We start from the raw sequence: 16,163 nt of genomic DNA on the forward strand, positions 1-16,163 counted from the left end.
AAATAAGATGTTAATGCATGTTGTTATATAGTGCGTTTAAAATGGGGGGGATGAGGCGGCGACTGGCACAGACCCACCCCCTCCCCAGAGAGCAAGCAGTGCCCGTTCGACCCCCAACCCTTGCCCAGATCCCTAAATGTCTACATGCTACATATGAGAGTGGGCACAGGTCCCAGAGGTGAGAATGATTACACATCCCACCCCCTATATGCCACCATGTGCCCACTCCAGACCCTATATATGCATGTGTCGTGAGAATGTTATATGCGAGTGTCTAGGTTGTTTGATAAAATTGGGGCCCAGGTCTCCACGAACCACGGAGATGGAGGATCCTCCCTGCAGCTCAGTAGTGCACCTGAACCCCAAGGCCCTGCTCAAGTGGTGGTGTGATAGAGTGGGTGGAGGAAGACGTTGGGATGGGGAGGAACAACTGAGGTGGCAATGCCCTCCCAGGGGGCCAGCTCCCCCACTGACCCCAATAGGAACCCCCATTCTCTGAGATTCACCAGGGGAGGGAGGCTCCAGTGCATCCATCCAGCCGCACCACCAGGGACTCAGGCCACGGACCAGCACATAGCCCCGAGGACTGACCAGAGCCCGGGCTAGCGACCCAAGCCCCCCCGAGATCGTCCAGACCCCCAACCCGATCCCCATCTCAACACCCAGCCCCACAACCAAAGAAGCCACCAAACTCCAGCAGCGACAATCAGCCAGGAGTGCCTGAACAGCCGCAGAGAGCGCACCACAATGACCGAGAGTGCACCCCCACCCCCACAAAAGGACCGACCAGTCCACCACAGCAACATCCACAGTGAGAGCACCCCATGCAAGGGAGGGCACACACCTAACACGCCCAGACACCCCCGGGCCAGCAGTGCAGAGCCACCCGAGTCACCTTCGGGACAAATTGAGGTCGCCGATTGGTCATTTGCTGACATGCCTACTGGATTGATTGACAGGTCGGAAAAAAGAAAAAACGCGAGCACTGGCAGCCTCCGCCGCAGCGGTGTTCTGTGTTTATATGTTGTTAATAAAAAAGATCTTAAAAAAAAACAGAGAGCGCTGGCTCTACAGCCCACACATCAGACCAGCCCACCAGGAAATCTCCAGACCCTCCCGCAGCCATGCTGGCCTGAGTTTAATTCGCTCGTGACAAATTCCTCCATTTCTCACCATTTCAGTCATGGCATCAACAGAGGAGGAAGAGATCACTGCCCCTTGGCAAAAAAACAAAAGAAAAGAAAAGGCCAGATCAGGATGAAGAAGGGGAATTAATACATTGGTGTCGCATACAAAACAGTCTGTCACTAGGCAGTTTATTGCGTGACACCGCATATGCGTATGCAGTCGTAAAAATTTGAGCTTTGCACAGAGGGTACGCTGTGGGGTACGCACATACCTCTGCATACGTACGTGCGTACCTCTGCGTATGGATGTGCATGGCAGTATACTGGGGGCTTTACTCCCATTCCAGCTGATTCATCTTCCGAACCTGAGCCAATCCAGATTTGGAAGGACTCGGCTCTTCCCTGAGGAACGATAGTGCCACCTCAATTCCAATGCCTGTATGTATTGTGGAAAAAAGGGTCACGTAATCACTGCCTGTCATTTACAGGTAAAAGACAGAGCCCACCAGTAATTCAGGAGATACTGGTGGGTATGATGTCATTAAATCCTGGAAAAAATCTAAGTCTGCCAGTGATTATATGCATTAATTCTGTCAACTTCCCTATACAAGCCCTGGTTGCTTCCGGCGCTGAACATAATCTCATCAGCTGAAGCCTGGTGGAAGAACTACAAATTCCAACTGTCAGCCTGACACCAGCCATCACCATATCCACCCTGACTGGACAATCCATATCTTCCATCTCATTAAAAAAAATTAAAATATTGTTTGTTGTGTCAGACAATCACCAGGAACATGGTGAGTTCTTAGTTTTTGATTCCTCCTGTTCCCAAATGATTCTGGGTCACTCATGGTTAATGTTACATAACCCCCAGATTAACTAGGTCAAAAATGGGGTCGAGAGATGGGGAGAGCTGTTCCTCAGCTTGCCTTCGCTCAGCTGTCTCTCCAGGTTCTACTCCCAAACCTAAAAACAAAGAAATTGACCTCTCAACTGTGCCCACTCTTAACCACACGATGGCGCCAGTCTTCAGCAAACAAAGAGCATTGTCTTTACCACCAAACAAGCCTTATGATTGTTCCATTGACATACTTCCTGGATCTCCTCTACCCACAAGTAGACTTTACAGCTTATCTGGTCCTGAGACCATGAATCCAACCATGAAGAACTATACTGACGAATTCCTCAAATCTGGCATAATTCATCCCTGTACTTTGCCAGTAGGGGCAGGATTCTTCTTTGTGGCCAAGAAAGATGTCTTTAAGACCTTGTATCGATTACAGATGGCTAAATCAAATTACTATCAAAAACAAGTACCCTCTCCCTCTGATCAACTCTGTCTACAAACAGCTCCAGGAAGCCACTTCTTCACAAAAATTAGACCTTCATAATGCCTATCATCTTGTAAGAATTTGTGAGGGTGATGAGTGGAAGACAGCTTTTAAGACCCTGTTGGGACACTTTGATCATCTCGTTATGCCTTTTGGCTTTACCAATGCCCCCTCAGTAACAAGCTCTTGTGAACAATGTCCTCAGAGACTTTCTTAATGTCTTTGTATTTGTTTACCTAGACGACATACTCCTCTACTCCAAGACTAAGGAACAACATGTACAAGCTGTTCTCCAAAGACTGTTAGAAAACCATCCATCCATCCATTATCTTTTACCTGCTTCTCCCATTTTGGGTTATGGGGGTCGCCGGTGCCCATGTCCAGCAATCACTGTGGGGTGGGGTACACCCTGGACAGGTCTCAAGTCCATCACAGGACCACATAGAGACAAACGAGACAAACAACCATTCACTCTCTCACTCACACATAGGGACAATTTAGAGTTGCCAATCAGCCTAACATGCATGTTTTTGGTCTGTGGGAGAAAACTGGAGTACCCAGAGAAAACCCACATATGCACGGAGAGAACATGCAAATTCCACCCAGAAAGGCACCTGGACCGGGGTTTGAACCAAGGACTTACTCGCTGAGAGGCAGCAGCTCTACCAGTTGCGCCACTGTGCTGCCGTTAGAAAACCAACTCTTTGTACAAACAGAAAAATGCAAGTTTGATGTTTCCATTGTCACATTTCTGGGTTTCATCTTCGAGAGAGGACAGGTTCGATCTGACCCTGAAAAGACCAAAGCTGTTGTAGACTGGCCAGGTTCCACTAATTGGAAACAACTATAACGCTTCCCAGGATTAGCTAATTTTTATCATTGTTTCATCAAAAACTATAGCAAAGTGGCCACTCCTCTCACACAGCTAACATCCACACTCAGAAAATTCAGTTGGACCCCTGAAGCAGAAACATCTTTCTTTCAGCTAAACATCTCTTTGCCACTGCTCCCATCTTATCTCATCCTGACATCAAGAGGCAGTTTATTGTGAAGGTTGACGCTTTGGACTCAGGTGTGAGGGCTGTTTAGTCCCAAAGAGCAGCCAATGACGGTAAGCTTCACCCATGCGTCTTTTTCTCACATCAACTGTCTACTACAGAAAGCAACTATGACATTGGTGACCAGTAACTGCTAGCTATTAAATTAGCATTGGAGGAGTGGAGACATTGATAAGAGGGAGCAAAACTCCCCTTCATAATCTGGACTGACCACAAGAACCTAGCCTAACTCCAGGGGGTCAAAAGACTGAATGCTAGACAAGCCAGATGGTCCTTCGCTAGGTTTAATATCTCCATTACCTACAATCCAGGTTCCCGCAACATCAAACTCAATGCCCTCACTCAACAGTTCTCAATGGTCGAAGGTCCTGACTCTCCTGAAGGAATCCTTCCCTCCTTGTGCAAGGTGGGTGTTATGGCATGGCCCAATGAAAAGAACATCAGAGAGGCACAAAGAGCCAAACCAGACCCTGGCACCGGCCTCCTGGGAGGTAGTTTGTTCCTTTAGCCATGGTGGGTGAAGTATTGGACTGGATTCATACAGCCAAATTTACCTGCCACCCTGGCATCAGACACATGTTCCATCTTATTAAGGCAAGCTTCTGGTGGCCTAACCTCAATAAATATGTTAAAGACTGTTTCAGCCTGTCCATCATGGGCCAGGAGCAAACAGCAACCAGGCCCCTACTGGTTTACTACTTCCTTTTCACACACCCAGCCGACCCTGGTCTCACATTGCCTTGGATTCTGTCACCGGTATTCCGATTTCAGATGGTAACTCTGTCATCTGCACTATTGTAGATCACTTTTCAAAGTCTGCTCACTTTGTCTCACTGGCTAAATTGCTCTCTGCTCTAGAAATGGCTCAGATCATGACTAAACATGTCTTCAGCCTGTATAGCATTCCCCAGGACATTGTTTTGGACAGGGGTCCACAGTTCATCTCCCAGGTGTGGAAGGGGTTTTGCCGAGACTTGGGAGCATCCACCAGCCTCACATCTGGATACCACCCTCAATCCAATGTTCAGAAAGAATGTTGCAATCAGGAACTGGAGACCACCTTGAGGTGTGTCATAAAAAAAGAACTCCTCTACCTCGAGTCAACACCTGCCATGTGTCTTTGTACCCAGTGGAGTTACCACTTTTGGTTATGGCTAAACCCCACTGCAGCCTCTCCTCTAAGGGGTGTATTAAATTAGGTCTATGGATTGAGTATTACCCAGAGCAATTTTAGACTAGTTCAGCTTAGGTTGTGTGTGAAAGTGATTCACCCAGACTTGTTGACAACCTTCATCTGTGAGCCACACCCTTATCTCACCCCGTAGTTTGTCCAACCTAGTAGCTGGGGTTGGATCAGCATCCACAGGGAAACTCACATTAAATTCACATTAACGGTCACTCACCTTCGTTGTAGAATTAAATGGTAAATGGACTGTACTTGTATAGCGCATTTCTATCTTATTTCAAGATACTCAAAGCGCTTTACAATACAATCTGTGTCTCATTTACCCATTCATACAGTACTCTACTGGATCTCTACAAAGCTAATTGAACAAATCATTCTAAAGAGACTAATTAGTACTTTAGATCACATTCATACACTGATGGGACACACATCAGAGGCTATGAGGGGTTCAATGTCTTGCCCAGGGACACTTCAGCATGTGACTGCTGGTGGATTTGAACCCCCACCTCTCACATTGGAGGACGACTGCTCTAACCACTCAAACACAGCCGATCTGGCTCTCTTTAGAATCCAGGGGTAGGATTCCTGGATGTTGTCTTGATATCTACAGCTGATTAACCATTTAAAACCTCCTTAAATTGTTAGAATTGAACCAAGCTCCTAGACTCCATGAACATTAAGTGGTGAAATGATAGTCCAGATTTTTATTTCTCATGCTTTGCTTTTAATCAATGATTTGCAGGGGAACAGCGTTATATCACAACCCAAAACAGTGAATACATCGGTTATATAGCAGAATTAGTAATTAAAAGCCCATACATCACTTGACAGGGGTTTTTATTAATTGTTTTTTGGTGTCCAAGGGGTTGGAAATCCAATCTGTGTTAAAATTCTTTACTTCAATGGACTGAGGCAGGGATTTACGAATCCATAAAGCTCAGATGAGCAATTGAAGGGAGATATTCCCTCCAGCGGATGTCAGCCGACACCCTGGAGTTCCAATGTGTTAGAACCCCAAGGGATTAACTCCACAAATCAGATCAAAAGGATTCCATCCAGACTGATGCAGTTAAAACTTTGTAAAACCTTATCCACTATTTGGCATTCATGAACAGAGGACCCAAAATGTTGATAAAATTTATCTAATTTCCCTGTTGGTTAGTTGAGCTATAGCTGTTATTTTATTTTGTATATATTTGTAAAAGGACGGTAAATTAGGGAGCATTCCTTACTGGCATTTCCAGATTCTCCTTCCCAAAGGAGAATTCTTGATTAAAACGGCAAGTGAAAACCTTTCCTGCAGGTTCCTGAAGAAAGTATTCCCGTGCTCATTAACTATTCTAATCTTAGGAGACTTGATTTGGTTTTTAATCCGGGCTGAATATCACAAAGAAACTCCTATCTTTGCTAAAAGAAGTCTTTTTCTCGGATTGTTCAAATCTCCTCAGCAGTTAAAAGCAGCTCTATAAACTGTCCTATCTCAACCAGCTCCCAGAATCTTTGGCTCAGATATACCAGATTTGCCCTCTTTTTTACTTTACTGAGAGGGGACAAGTCCAGCATGCCTTAAACTGAGTATCACGTAACTCTCTAAGGCTGGTCAGGACATGCCCATTGCTCACTTATTGGCTGATTTTTGGTGCGAGAAGGTGTAGCTCTCTTGCTAGATTGTTGTACTTCAACTGTTCAGAGCTCATGGGTTATTAGGTTCATTCAGTTTTACAAAATGGGTCATTCTGTTCATAACAGTAAAACATTCTAAATTACTGATTCTTCCTGAACTACATTGCTCTGACTTTATCATAAGTTTTTTAATCACATAGAATCACATTTAATCACTTTTCAAATATAAGAGTAATCATTTAACAATGACTGAGATATGATTTTAAAACATTTAACCACTTTTTCATACGCCTGCAACTTCAGTGCTTTGTTCTCTTCACTGAGAGAAGCCTGCAACAGAGAACATCTGGTTCTGATTTGGGCCTACCACTACACTCACACACCAAGCTTGCAGCTGCATTTCCTGTTTCATAAATCACACACATCCAGAGACTTAAGCCCCCAGTATAGTGCCACATACACCCATACGCAGAGGTACGCACATACATACGCTGAGATATGAGCGTACCCCCTAGGGCATGTCCGTGCAAAGATCAATTTTTATGACCGCATACGCGTATGCGATGTCGCACAATAAACTGCCCGGTGACGGACTGTTTTGTATGCGACACCAATGTATTAAATTCCCCTTCTTCATCCCTGATCTGGCCTTTACTTTTGTTTCTTTGCCAAGAGGCAGTGATCTCTTCCTCCTCCGTTGATGCCATGACTGAAATGGTGAGAAATGAAGGAATTTGTCACGAGCAAATTAAACTCAGGTCCAGCGTAGCTGCGGGAGGGTCTGGAGACTTCCTGGTGGGCTGGTCTGATGTGTGGGCTACAGAGCTAGTGCTCCCTGTTTTTTTTTTTTTTAGATTTTTTATTAACAACATATAAACACAGAACACCGCTGTGGCTGAGGCTGCCAGCGCTCGTTTTTTTTCCTGACCTGTCAATCAATCCAGTAGGCGTGTCAGCAAATGACCAATCGGCGACCTCAAGTTTGTCCCGAAGGTAAACGGCCCTTGTCTGTGAAGCTGCTCGGGGTGTACGCTGGAGTATGAAGTCTGAACCCTCTGCGTACAGTACACACGTACGTACAGTATACTAGAAGCTTTACAGCCTTGTTTACTGTGCGCTTCTGCTTTGCACAGAGGGGAGAAGCTGTAAACCTTGTCTCGGGCTTTACCACTGATTTCATGTAAGCTAAAAATCACATCTGTTGACACATGGATCAAGTATGCTCATAACTCCTGTCTCAGCAGCCACTAGAAGATCCCCCTTTGAGGCCTCCGTTGGGTACGCTTTTCCCCTGTTCCCCTCACAGGAGTCTGATGTGGGTGATCCCTCCATCCACCAACACATCAGGCACTGTCGCAGAGTGTGGCACCAGACCAAAGAGGCCCTATCCAGGTCCATCGAGCAGAACAAACATTTTGCTGCCAAACACCGATCCAAGGCCCCAGAATATAGAGTTGGCCAAAAGGTTTGGCTCACTACAAAGGACACCACCCTGAAGGACACTCCCAGGAAACTGTTACCCAGGTTCATTGGGCCTTTTCCTGTTGTCAACCGGTTGATGGTACGTCTCCAACTCCCACCATCCATGAGGATACACCCATTTTTTCCGCGTATCCCACATTAAGCCGATGACCACTAGTCCTCTACACCCTCCAACCAACCTCTCTCCACCCCCCATCTGATCGACAATACACTTGCATTTACAGTTTGATGTCTTCTGGACGTGAGACGCCAAGGCCGTGGGGTGCAGTACTTAGTGGACTGGGAGGGTTACGGTCCCGAGAAACGTTCCTGGGTCCATAGATCCCAGATCCTTGACCTCGGAATCATCTCTTCCTTTTTTAGTGCTCACCCTGAAAAAAATACTCAAATCACCAAGAGATGATTCTTGAGGGGGTGGGCCCTTTGGGATTCCTGGGTTTTTCTGTCATTCACTCTCTTTCCACAGCTAATCACCTCCATTCATTACACCTGCTGCTGCCTGAGGAGATCTGATCTGGGGCTGTATATTAATTCTTGCCAGACATCTGTTCAGCGCTAGGACATCAACTACCTTATGGTAACTCATGTTCAGCCAACTAACCTTTTTCATTACAGCTGGTCCTCACCATCTGTGACCTTCCCAGGGCTTTCCACATCCTGCTCCTTCAAGTCCTCCCTAGGGCCTCATCTCTCCACAGTGACTCTCCTATGGATCAATGGTGTCTCATCAAACCACAACCATCAAACAAACCAGCTTGGGTCAACCTGCTCCTCTCTCCATCAATACTCACCTCCACACCATATCTCCCAAAAACCCAAGGACCTCTCCACTCCTCCTCAGGATGGACCTACAAACACAAAAATAAAAAGAGATTATTCTTCATTCTAATATATCATTACCAAGGATTGTCTGAGGATTTTAAAGGGAGACTGCAACGAAGCCAAGATTCAAAATAACCTGCTAGATTCCTTAGATAGAGAACTTTACTAAATGGCTTTTATGTATGTGCATGTTTCTGTAAAGTGCCCTGAGACAACTTTGTTGTGATTTGGCACTATATAAATAAACTGAATTGAATTGAATTTAATTAAAGATACTCGCCTTGCCCTCTTCTCTCTTCCAGCCCTGTAAATACCTGGCACTGCACCTGTAAATAAAGTTCACTTACCTTTTGCATTTTGACACTGTCATTCCTTCTCAGTCTGCTTACTTTGGGAGTCACCGCTAAATACAATCATGATACTGGTGAGTGGAGGTAGATATTTATCCACTACCAGGCACAATGGCGAACCAGAGGTGGTCTTGGCCACCCTAGATTAATATTCAGCCACCCCAATTGTTTGAGAAAACTATACTTTTAAACAATATAAAACTAGGCAGAATAGTTTCCTCAAATAATAGGGGTAGCTGGTTTATGTAGATACATGGCAGTGACCATCTTGGATTCTGAAGAGGCTGTCAATGGAATGTGTATCATTTGCACTCACCATGCTCCATAATTTTCATTGGTCTTTTACTGTTATTTATGAATGACATTAAAATAGTCCATTGTCCTTAATACTTATTCTTCATATGATTGGTCAGTAAAGAGACAGCAAGAGATAATTCTATTATCACTTGGTGCTATTTTCCAGAAACACAACATACCCTTTCACTTCTAGGCCGACGACTGTCAAATTTACTTACCCCTAAGACACAATGGTACAGGCTCTATTCAACCTCTGCTCGGCTGCCTGGCTGACATCAGGGACTGGATGGCTTTAAGCTTCTTAAGTTTCAATGAAAAGAAGTCTGAAGTCATGTTCCCTCCCATCGACACGATCACAAACCACTGCATCAACCTCTCCGCTCTAACCCTGTCAGAAAAACAAAGAGTCACTAACCTGGGCGTGATAATGGACCCTTCCCTGAAACTTAACAATCGTAAACATGATTGTTAAATCATGTTTCTTCCAACTGAGGCGCCTGTCTAAACTGAAGCCCATATTTTCCAGAAATAACCTGGAGACAGTAATACTGTACATGCATTCATTACATCTAGGCTTGATTACTGCAATTCACTCCTGTTTGGTATCAGTCAGACCTCCATTGCACAACTACAACTGGTCCAGAATGCAGCAGCCTGATTTTTAACCAGTACAGGCAAAAGAGAGCACATTACACCAGTTTTGGCCTCACTGCACTGGTTACCGGTTCACCTTCGAATCCAGTTCAAAATACTCCTGTATGTCTAAAAGTCGCTGAACAGTTTCGCCCCCCCCCCCCCCCATCTCTCTGATCTGCTACAACCGTATGTCCCACCACGTTCCCTGAGGTCAGCAGACCAGTTGCTCCTCACAGTTCCAGGAACTCATCTTAAGCGCAGAGGTGACAGGGCCTTCTCTGTAGCAGGACCAAAACTTTGGAACGAGTTACCTCTGCTTGTCAGACAGGCCCCCTCCCTCTCGGTTTTCAAGTCCCGTTTAAAAACCCACTACTATTCAGTAGCTTTCAAAACCAGAGGATCTGCGTTGTGAACCTGTACGCTCCACACTGGTTTGTTGTCATATATATTATCTGCATCATTTTTATGTCTATATTTTTGATTTACTTCATTTTGTATATTGCTTTGTGTGTTGTCTGTTGTTCTGTCTGTACAGCACTTTGGTTGGCCTTGTAGCTGTTTTAAGTGCTCTATAAATAAAATTATATGGTATGGTATTATGGCAGCACGGTGGCGCAACTGGTAGAGCTGCTGCCTCTCAGCGAGCAGGTCCTTGGTTCAAACCCTGGTCCAGGGGCCTCTCTGGGTGGAGTTTGCATGTTCTCTCCGTACATGCGTGGGTTTTCTCCGGGTACTCCGGTTTCCTCCCACAGACCAAAAACATTAATGTTAGGCTAATTGGTAACTCTAAATTGTCCCTAGGTGTGAGTGAGAGAGTGAATGGTTGTTTGTCTCGTTTGTCTCTATGTGGCCCTGTGATGGACTTGCGACCCGTCCAGGGTGTACCCCGCCCCTCGCACAGTGATTACTGGACATGGGCACCAGCGACCCCCATGACCCAAAATGGAATAAGCGGGTAAAGATAATGGATGGATGGTATGGTATTATCCTTGAGGGCTGATTGATATAATTACAGTGACATCTTTCTTACCAGAGTACTTGTGAGCTGCTGGCTCTCAGATTCCTCCTGCTCCTGACTGCAGTTGGGTTCGGATAGTGGCCAGATAGGGCAGGGAGGGGCTGAGGGCCTGGCAGCTGGAAGTTCTACAGAACTGATTTTTTTTCTGTTCAGGAAGTCAGAACGAGTCAGAGCCTCAGACAGGTAAATGGTAAATGGACTGTACTTACATAACACCTTTCTATCTTATCAAGACACTCAAAGTGCTTTACACTACAATCTGTGTTCTTGTTTACCCATTCATACAGCACTCTACTAGATCTCTACAAAGCTAATTGAACAAATCATTCTAAAGAGACTAACCAGTGCTTTAGATCACATTCATCCACTGATGGCACACACATCGGAGGCAATGAGGGGTTTAGTGTCTTGCCCAGGGACACTTTGGCAAGTGACTGCTGGTGGAGTCGAACCCCCAACTCTTGCATTGGAGGATGACTGCTCTAACCACTCAGCCACAGCTGCCCTGAAGTGACAGTCTCTCTACTAAAAATGACAGAAACAGTCTCCATTCCTTTCAGATGTACATAATATTGAATACACCAACCTTCCTTTTTCTTTTTGACATCTTGTCCTCCCTCTTCCTTTATTGCCTCTCTATTGGGCTCTACTTCCTCAGGCGGCTGCGACAAGCTGGTCTGGGAAGCTCAGTCCTCACCTCCTTCTACAGGTGTGTGCAGTGGAGAGCATCCTGTGCTCCAGCATCAAAGTTGAAAAAAATCCGCTTTTCAGGTGTAGAAAAATAAGTGGACAGTCACCAACTAGTTCCTGGAGTTGGTGAAATATTGCATCTTTGTTTGCAAATTACTTTGCCATGGTAATTTGAAATGCCAATAAAAGTAATAGCACACATCACGGGGCCGAGCCAGTCGTTTTGATATAATTTTGTGGGGGTAGACTTTGTGGTTCGGGCCGCATTAACAGAGATAGAAATGTAGACACACTTCCGAGGTGTAGAATAATAGGTGCCTGCCATGCATTTGCATGGCAGTCCCCAATTCACTCTTTACTTCTCAATGGGGGATAAAAATGCAATTTTGTGTCTGTGTGTCAGGAACAGGGTCAGTCAGGATGTTACGGCCTCAGGCCTGTACTGCCTTTCTTCTTTTGTAGTTTTGCAGTTTTCTTTTCTGTAATGCCTGGTTTCTGCTGGCTCGCTGCCTCCCTCTAATGGTGGACCTTCAACCAAGCCTTCAAGACTCACCTGTCCAAAGATGATTGGCCAAAGGAGGTTTGGACAGCATCACCCATCCACCAGCGACTGCCAGTGAAGAGGCCAGAAGGAGGAAGAAGATCATAAAAGTCAGCCCTGCCCTTCAATCAGTGCTGCTGTGCTTAGTGTGCAGTATGCCAACTTTTGGTGGTGCAGACAAATTGTTTCAGACTGTGTCTTGCTTTGTCTTATTGGTTCTGAAAGACTGTGGCCTGTGTAGCAAAGACACATTTGTCTGGTTGGAGATTTCATTCTCATTGTGGAGCCACTTGTTTGACCATTGTTAGTTGGGTTGCTGTATTTTGTTTGGCTTGGAATTTTCAATTTTGTTTTAAATAGCTGAGTCATTGTTCAGAACCAGAAGTGTTCTTGTTTGATTTAAATTGTATGAAGAATGCCAGCTATTGCTGTGATTTTTGTTTAGTATTTTGTAAACTCAGGAAAAATAATTGTCACATTATTATTTTTGTACACAAACTTTTGTCATGTCATTTATGTTGTGTCCAAAACGAGCCGGGACGTAACACAGGACAACATATTTGGATGATTGTTGGGCAGATAAAATTATTTTTTGGCCTGTGATTCAGGATGGATAATTTATGTCTGAGAAGATGAAGTAAATGGACTGTACTTGTATAGCTCCTTTCTATCTGATTTCAATATACTCAAAGCTCTTTACTACAATCTGTGCCTCGTTTACCCATTCATACAGCTCTATACTAGATCTCTACAAAGCTAATTGAACAAATCATTCTAAAGAGTCTAATCAGTGCTTTATCACATTCATACACTGATAGGACACACATCAGAGGCAACAAGGGGTTCAGTGTCTTGCCCAGGGACACTTTGGCAAGTGACTGCTGGTGGAGTTGAACCCCCAACTCTTGCATTGGAGGATGACTGCTGTAACCACTCAGCCACAGCTGCCCTGAAGTGACAGTCTCTCTACTAAAAATGACAGAAACAGTCTCCACTCCTTTCAGATGTACATAATATTGAATATACCGACCTTCCTTTTTCTTTTTGACATCTTGTACTCCCTCTTCCTTTATTGCCTCTCTATTGGGCTCTACTTCCTCAGGTGGTTGAGACGAGCTGGTCTGGGAAGCTCAGTCCTCACCTCCTTCTACAGGTGTGCAGTGGAGAGCATCCTGTGCTCCAGCATCAACGTGTGGCATGGAGGCTGCACAGCTGCAGAAAGAAAAGCTTTGCAGAGAGTGGTGAAGGCTGCACAGAAGATGTTGGAGTCAGTTTCCCCACCATCACAGACATCTACACCTCCAGATGCAGGAAGAGGGCCACCTGCATCATGAAGGACTCCACTCACCCAGCACACACACTTTTTGCCCCTCTCCCCTCAGGAAGGAGGTTAAGGAGCATTAAGTGTAGAACCACTAGACTGAGGAACAGCTTCTACCCCGAGGCTGTTAGACTCATGAATCTCTAACCAGAATAATCACATCATGTTGCTGCTGATCTGTTTCATGTTGCTGCTGATCCATTTCATGTTGCTGCTGATCTGTTCCATGTTGCTGTGTTCATGCATGCTCATCTGCTCACACATACTCATGCTCATGTTCGTGCTGCTGTTCAACATAATGTTTTTTATGCTATTAGTGCTTAGTGTATATTTAGTTTATGTTTTTCTTAGTTCATTTCTTAGATGTTATCATTGTTTTTCTTTTACATTTTATTGTTGGATGTAACTGGGACCCTGTGTACATACGACAATAAAGAATCTCTGATTCTCTGATTTACTTACTTTTCATTATTTTATCTTCAGGTTTTTAAACCCCTTTAGTGGGTTTACTCATTTATTAAAATGTTTACTTCATTTTCTCTTACAACCTCCTATGTGGTCATTTCTGCCATGTTTCCACGTATTTCTCTTCCCTGCATTCATCTCCTTCCCTTCAGTACAGTTGCTTTTGATTTGGTCCGACAGCCACTTTCTGCCTGGCTTAAATCTTCACAGTTGACCAAAAAGGCTGAGGTTCTGGTTCCCCTCAGAGAGGCTTCGGTTTGGTCACAGTGAAAACTAAAGACCTTCATGCATGTGTCTCTGGAGTTTGCCTAGACATCTCAAAGCAGAAGTCGTTACGGTAATATACTTGACAAGGTGGGCAGCTGCGAACAGTCTCTCGCCATTGACACTTGAGACTGTTCTGTTTTCTTTTTAGTGTGGCTTTGAACAATCTGGACCTTTTCCCCAAAAGTTAAACCAAAATGGGGAATGTATAAATATAGCTAACATCTGAGTCATCAAAATCATGGCAGAATTAGCTAGCGTTCCTCTATCTCTTTTTGTCTGACAAGTCTTTGTTGTTCTTTTGCTTAGCTCCAAAGAAACTTCATACACCTTAAAAACCAAATATCTCGATTGTGTTTTTCTTTCAGTTGGCTGAGGAGCTGTTATTCCAAGGCACGAGTGATGAAGCTAGAGAACTGTCTGCCCTCATTTCCAAACCCAATTTTAAGGTAAAATGTACCTCTTACCTCACATGTGCGGGTCTACTGTGGATTCACAAACACAGTATGCCAGTGCATTGGATTATGACTTCCTCGAACACGTCCAGTCATGTGTGATATCTGTCAAGGGAAAACAGTCCATAAAAAAATGTATGTATGAAACAAATGAAGGTCAACACCCTGTTAGATTTGTAACATAAAAAGTAGAACAAGAACAAACTGAAACTAGCATTTCTTGAAAGAATGCATTTTCTGCCAAACTTTTAAACAAAGATCTTGGATGATCTGTTGGGAATAACCATCAATCTAATTTTAGCTAATTGTTGTCACGGTTTGTGCTGTACGTGTTTAGTTTCTGTGTTTTTGTGCTGCTTGTGTCAGTATTCTCCAGTGTCATAACTCATTTCTCTCTCTGTCAGCCTTCTCAGTATTTTTCCAGTCTGTCTGCCACCTTCTTTCACCTTCACCTGTCCCCAGTCAGTGATCCCCCCAGGTGTTTGTCATTTTTTCCTTGGTTAATGTCTCTTTAAACACTTTGTCAGTTTCTTTGTCCCTTGTCTGTGCATTATGCTTTCACGCTGTCATGATGCATTTTGCTGCGAGCCTCTAGAGTTTTTTCATTTTGAGTATTTCAGAGTCAGAAAGATTTATTTGTCATAGACACAACATGTGGTACATGTGGTGGAACAAGATTATGTACACAGGGTCCCAGTTACATCCCACAATAAACTGTAAAAGAAAAACAGTAATAAGATCTAAGATATGAACAAAAAAACATGAAATAAAAATTAAAGCTGCAAGCAGCATTGGAGGCCCTCGCATCAAAGCACCACTCTGGCCTTACGGCGACCGTGGGAGCTCCAGCTAGTCCACCCAGTCGTCATCATGAACTCTCTCGTGCCAATCCCACATGCGTTCACCACGGGGCGCATTTCACGAATCTTCAACATCGCCTTCCGTCCATGTCGTTACTTGTCCAGCTGCAGGTCTTACAAGTATAGGTGAAATCTGACCTTCCAGACAGGAGTTATTGTGACTTCCTGTTTTGTGGCGAATGTTTGACAAGCACTTCCTTTCTGATTTTCAACATGTCATGTGTGGTTATCAAAAGTTAGCAAACAAAGTTTCAGTCTAATATATTACACATTGTGAAGCTGGAAGTGTCATCCAATAATCAACAGTTTTTTTTCTCTGAGTAGGTGGGGCTTAAGTGATGTCATGAATCAACAATACTTATGTGTCTACAAGTGCTCACTGATGAAGCACAAAAACTCAGGTTCAGATTGGACCATGTATCACTGAGATATAACTGTTGGAATAATGTAGGGGGTGCACTGGAGTCAGAAGTTAAACAACAATACCAGTGTGTCTAGAATATGCTGGTGAAGATTCTCAGTCATCCAGGACATGATGAATTCAAAAAGCGTTCAATACAAAAACAACTGGACTTTATTTGTAACAGAAGACGTTTCGCTCCTCATCCGAGGAGCTTTCTCAATTCAAAGAGCAGAG

At 44.4% G+C, this 16,163-nt stretch overlaps 1 protein-coding gene across 1 annotated transcript in view; it reads left to right on the forward strand.

Moving 5' to 3' along the window:
* The window catches only part of LOC119414849 (MAGUK p55 subfamily member 7-like), a 287,985-nt gene that overhangs the window by 10,080 nt on the left and 261,742 nt on the right, over positions 1-16,163 (forward strand). The window contains exon 3 of the mRNA XM_037681971.1: positions 14,580-14,660. Coding sequence (XP_037537899.1) covers positions 14,580-14,660 — 81 coding nt within the window. The remainder of the gene's footprint in view (positions 1-14,579; positions 14,661-16,163) is intronic.

The sequence above is a fragment of the Nematolebias whitei genome, chromosome 9, assembly GCF_014905685.2.
Source record: "Nematolebias whitei isolate Nwh7 chromosome 9, NemWhi1, whole genome shotgun sequence".
Lineage (NCBI taxonomy): Eukaryota > Metazoa > Chordata > Actinopteri > Cyprinodontiformes > Rivulidae > Nematolebias > Nematolebias whitei.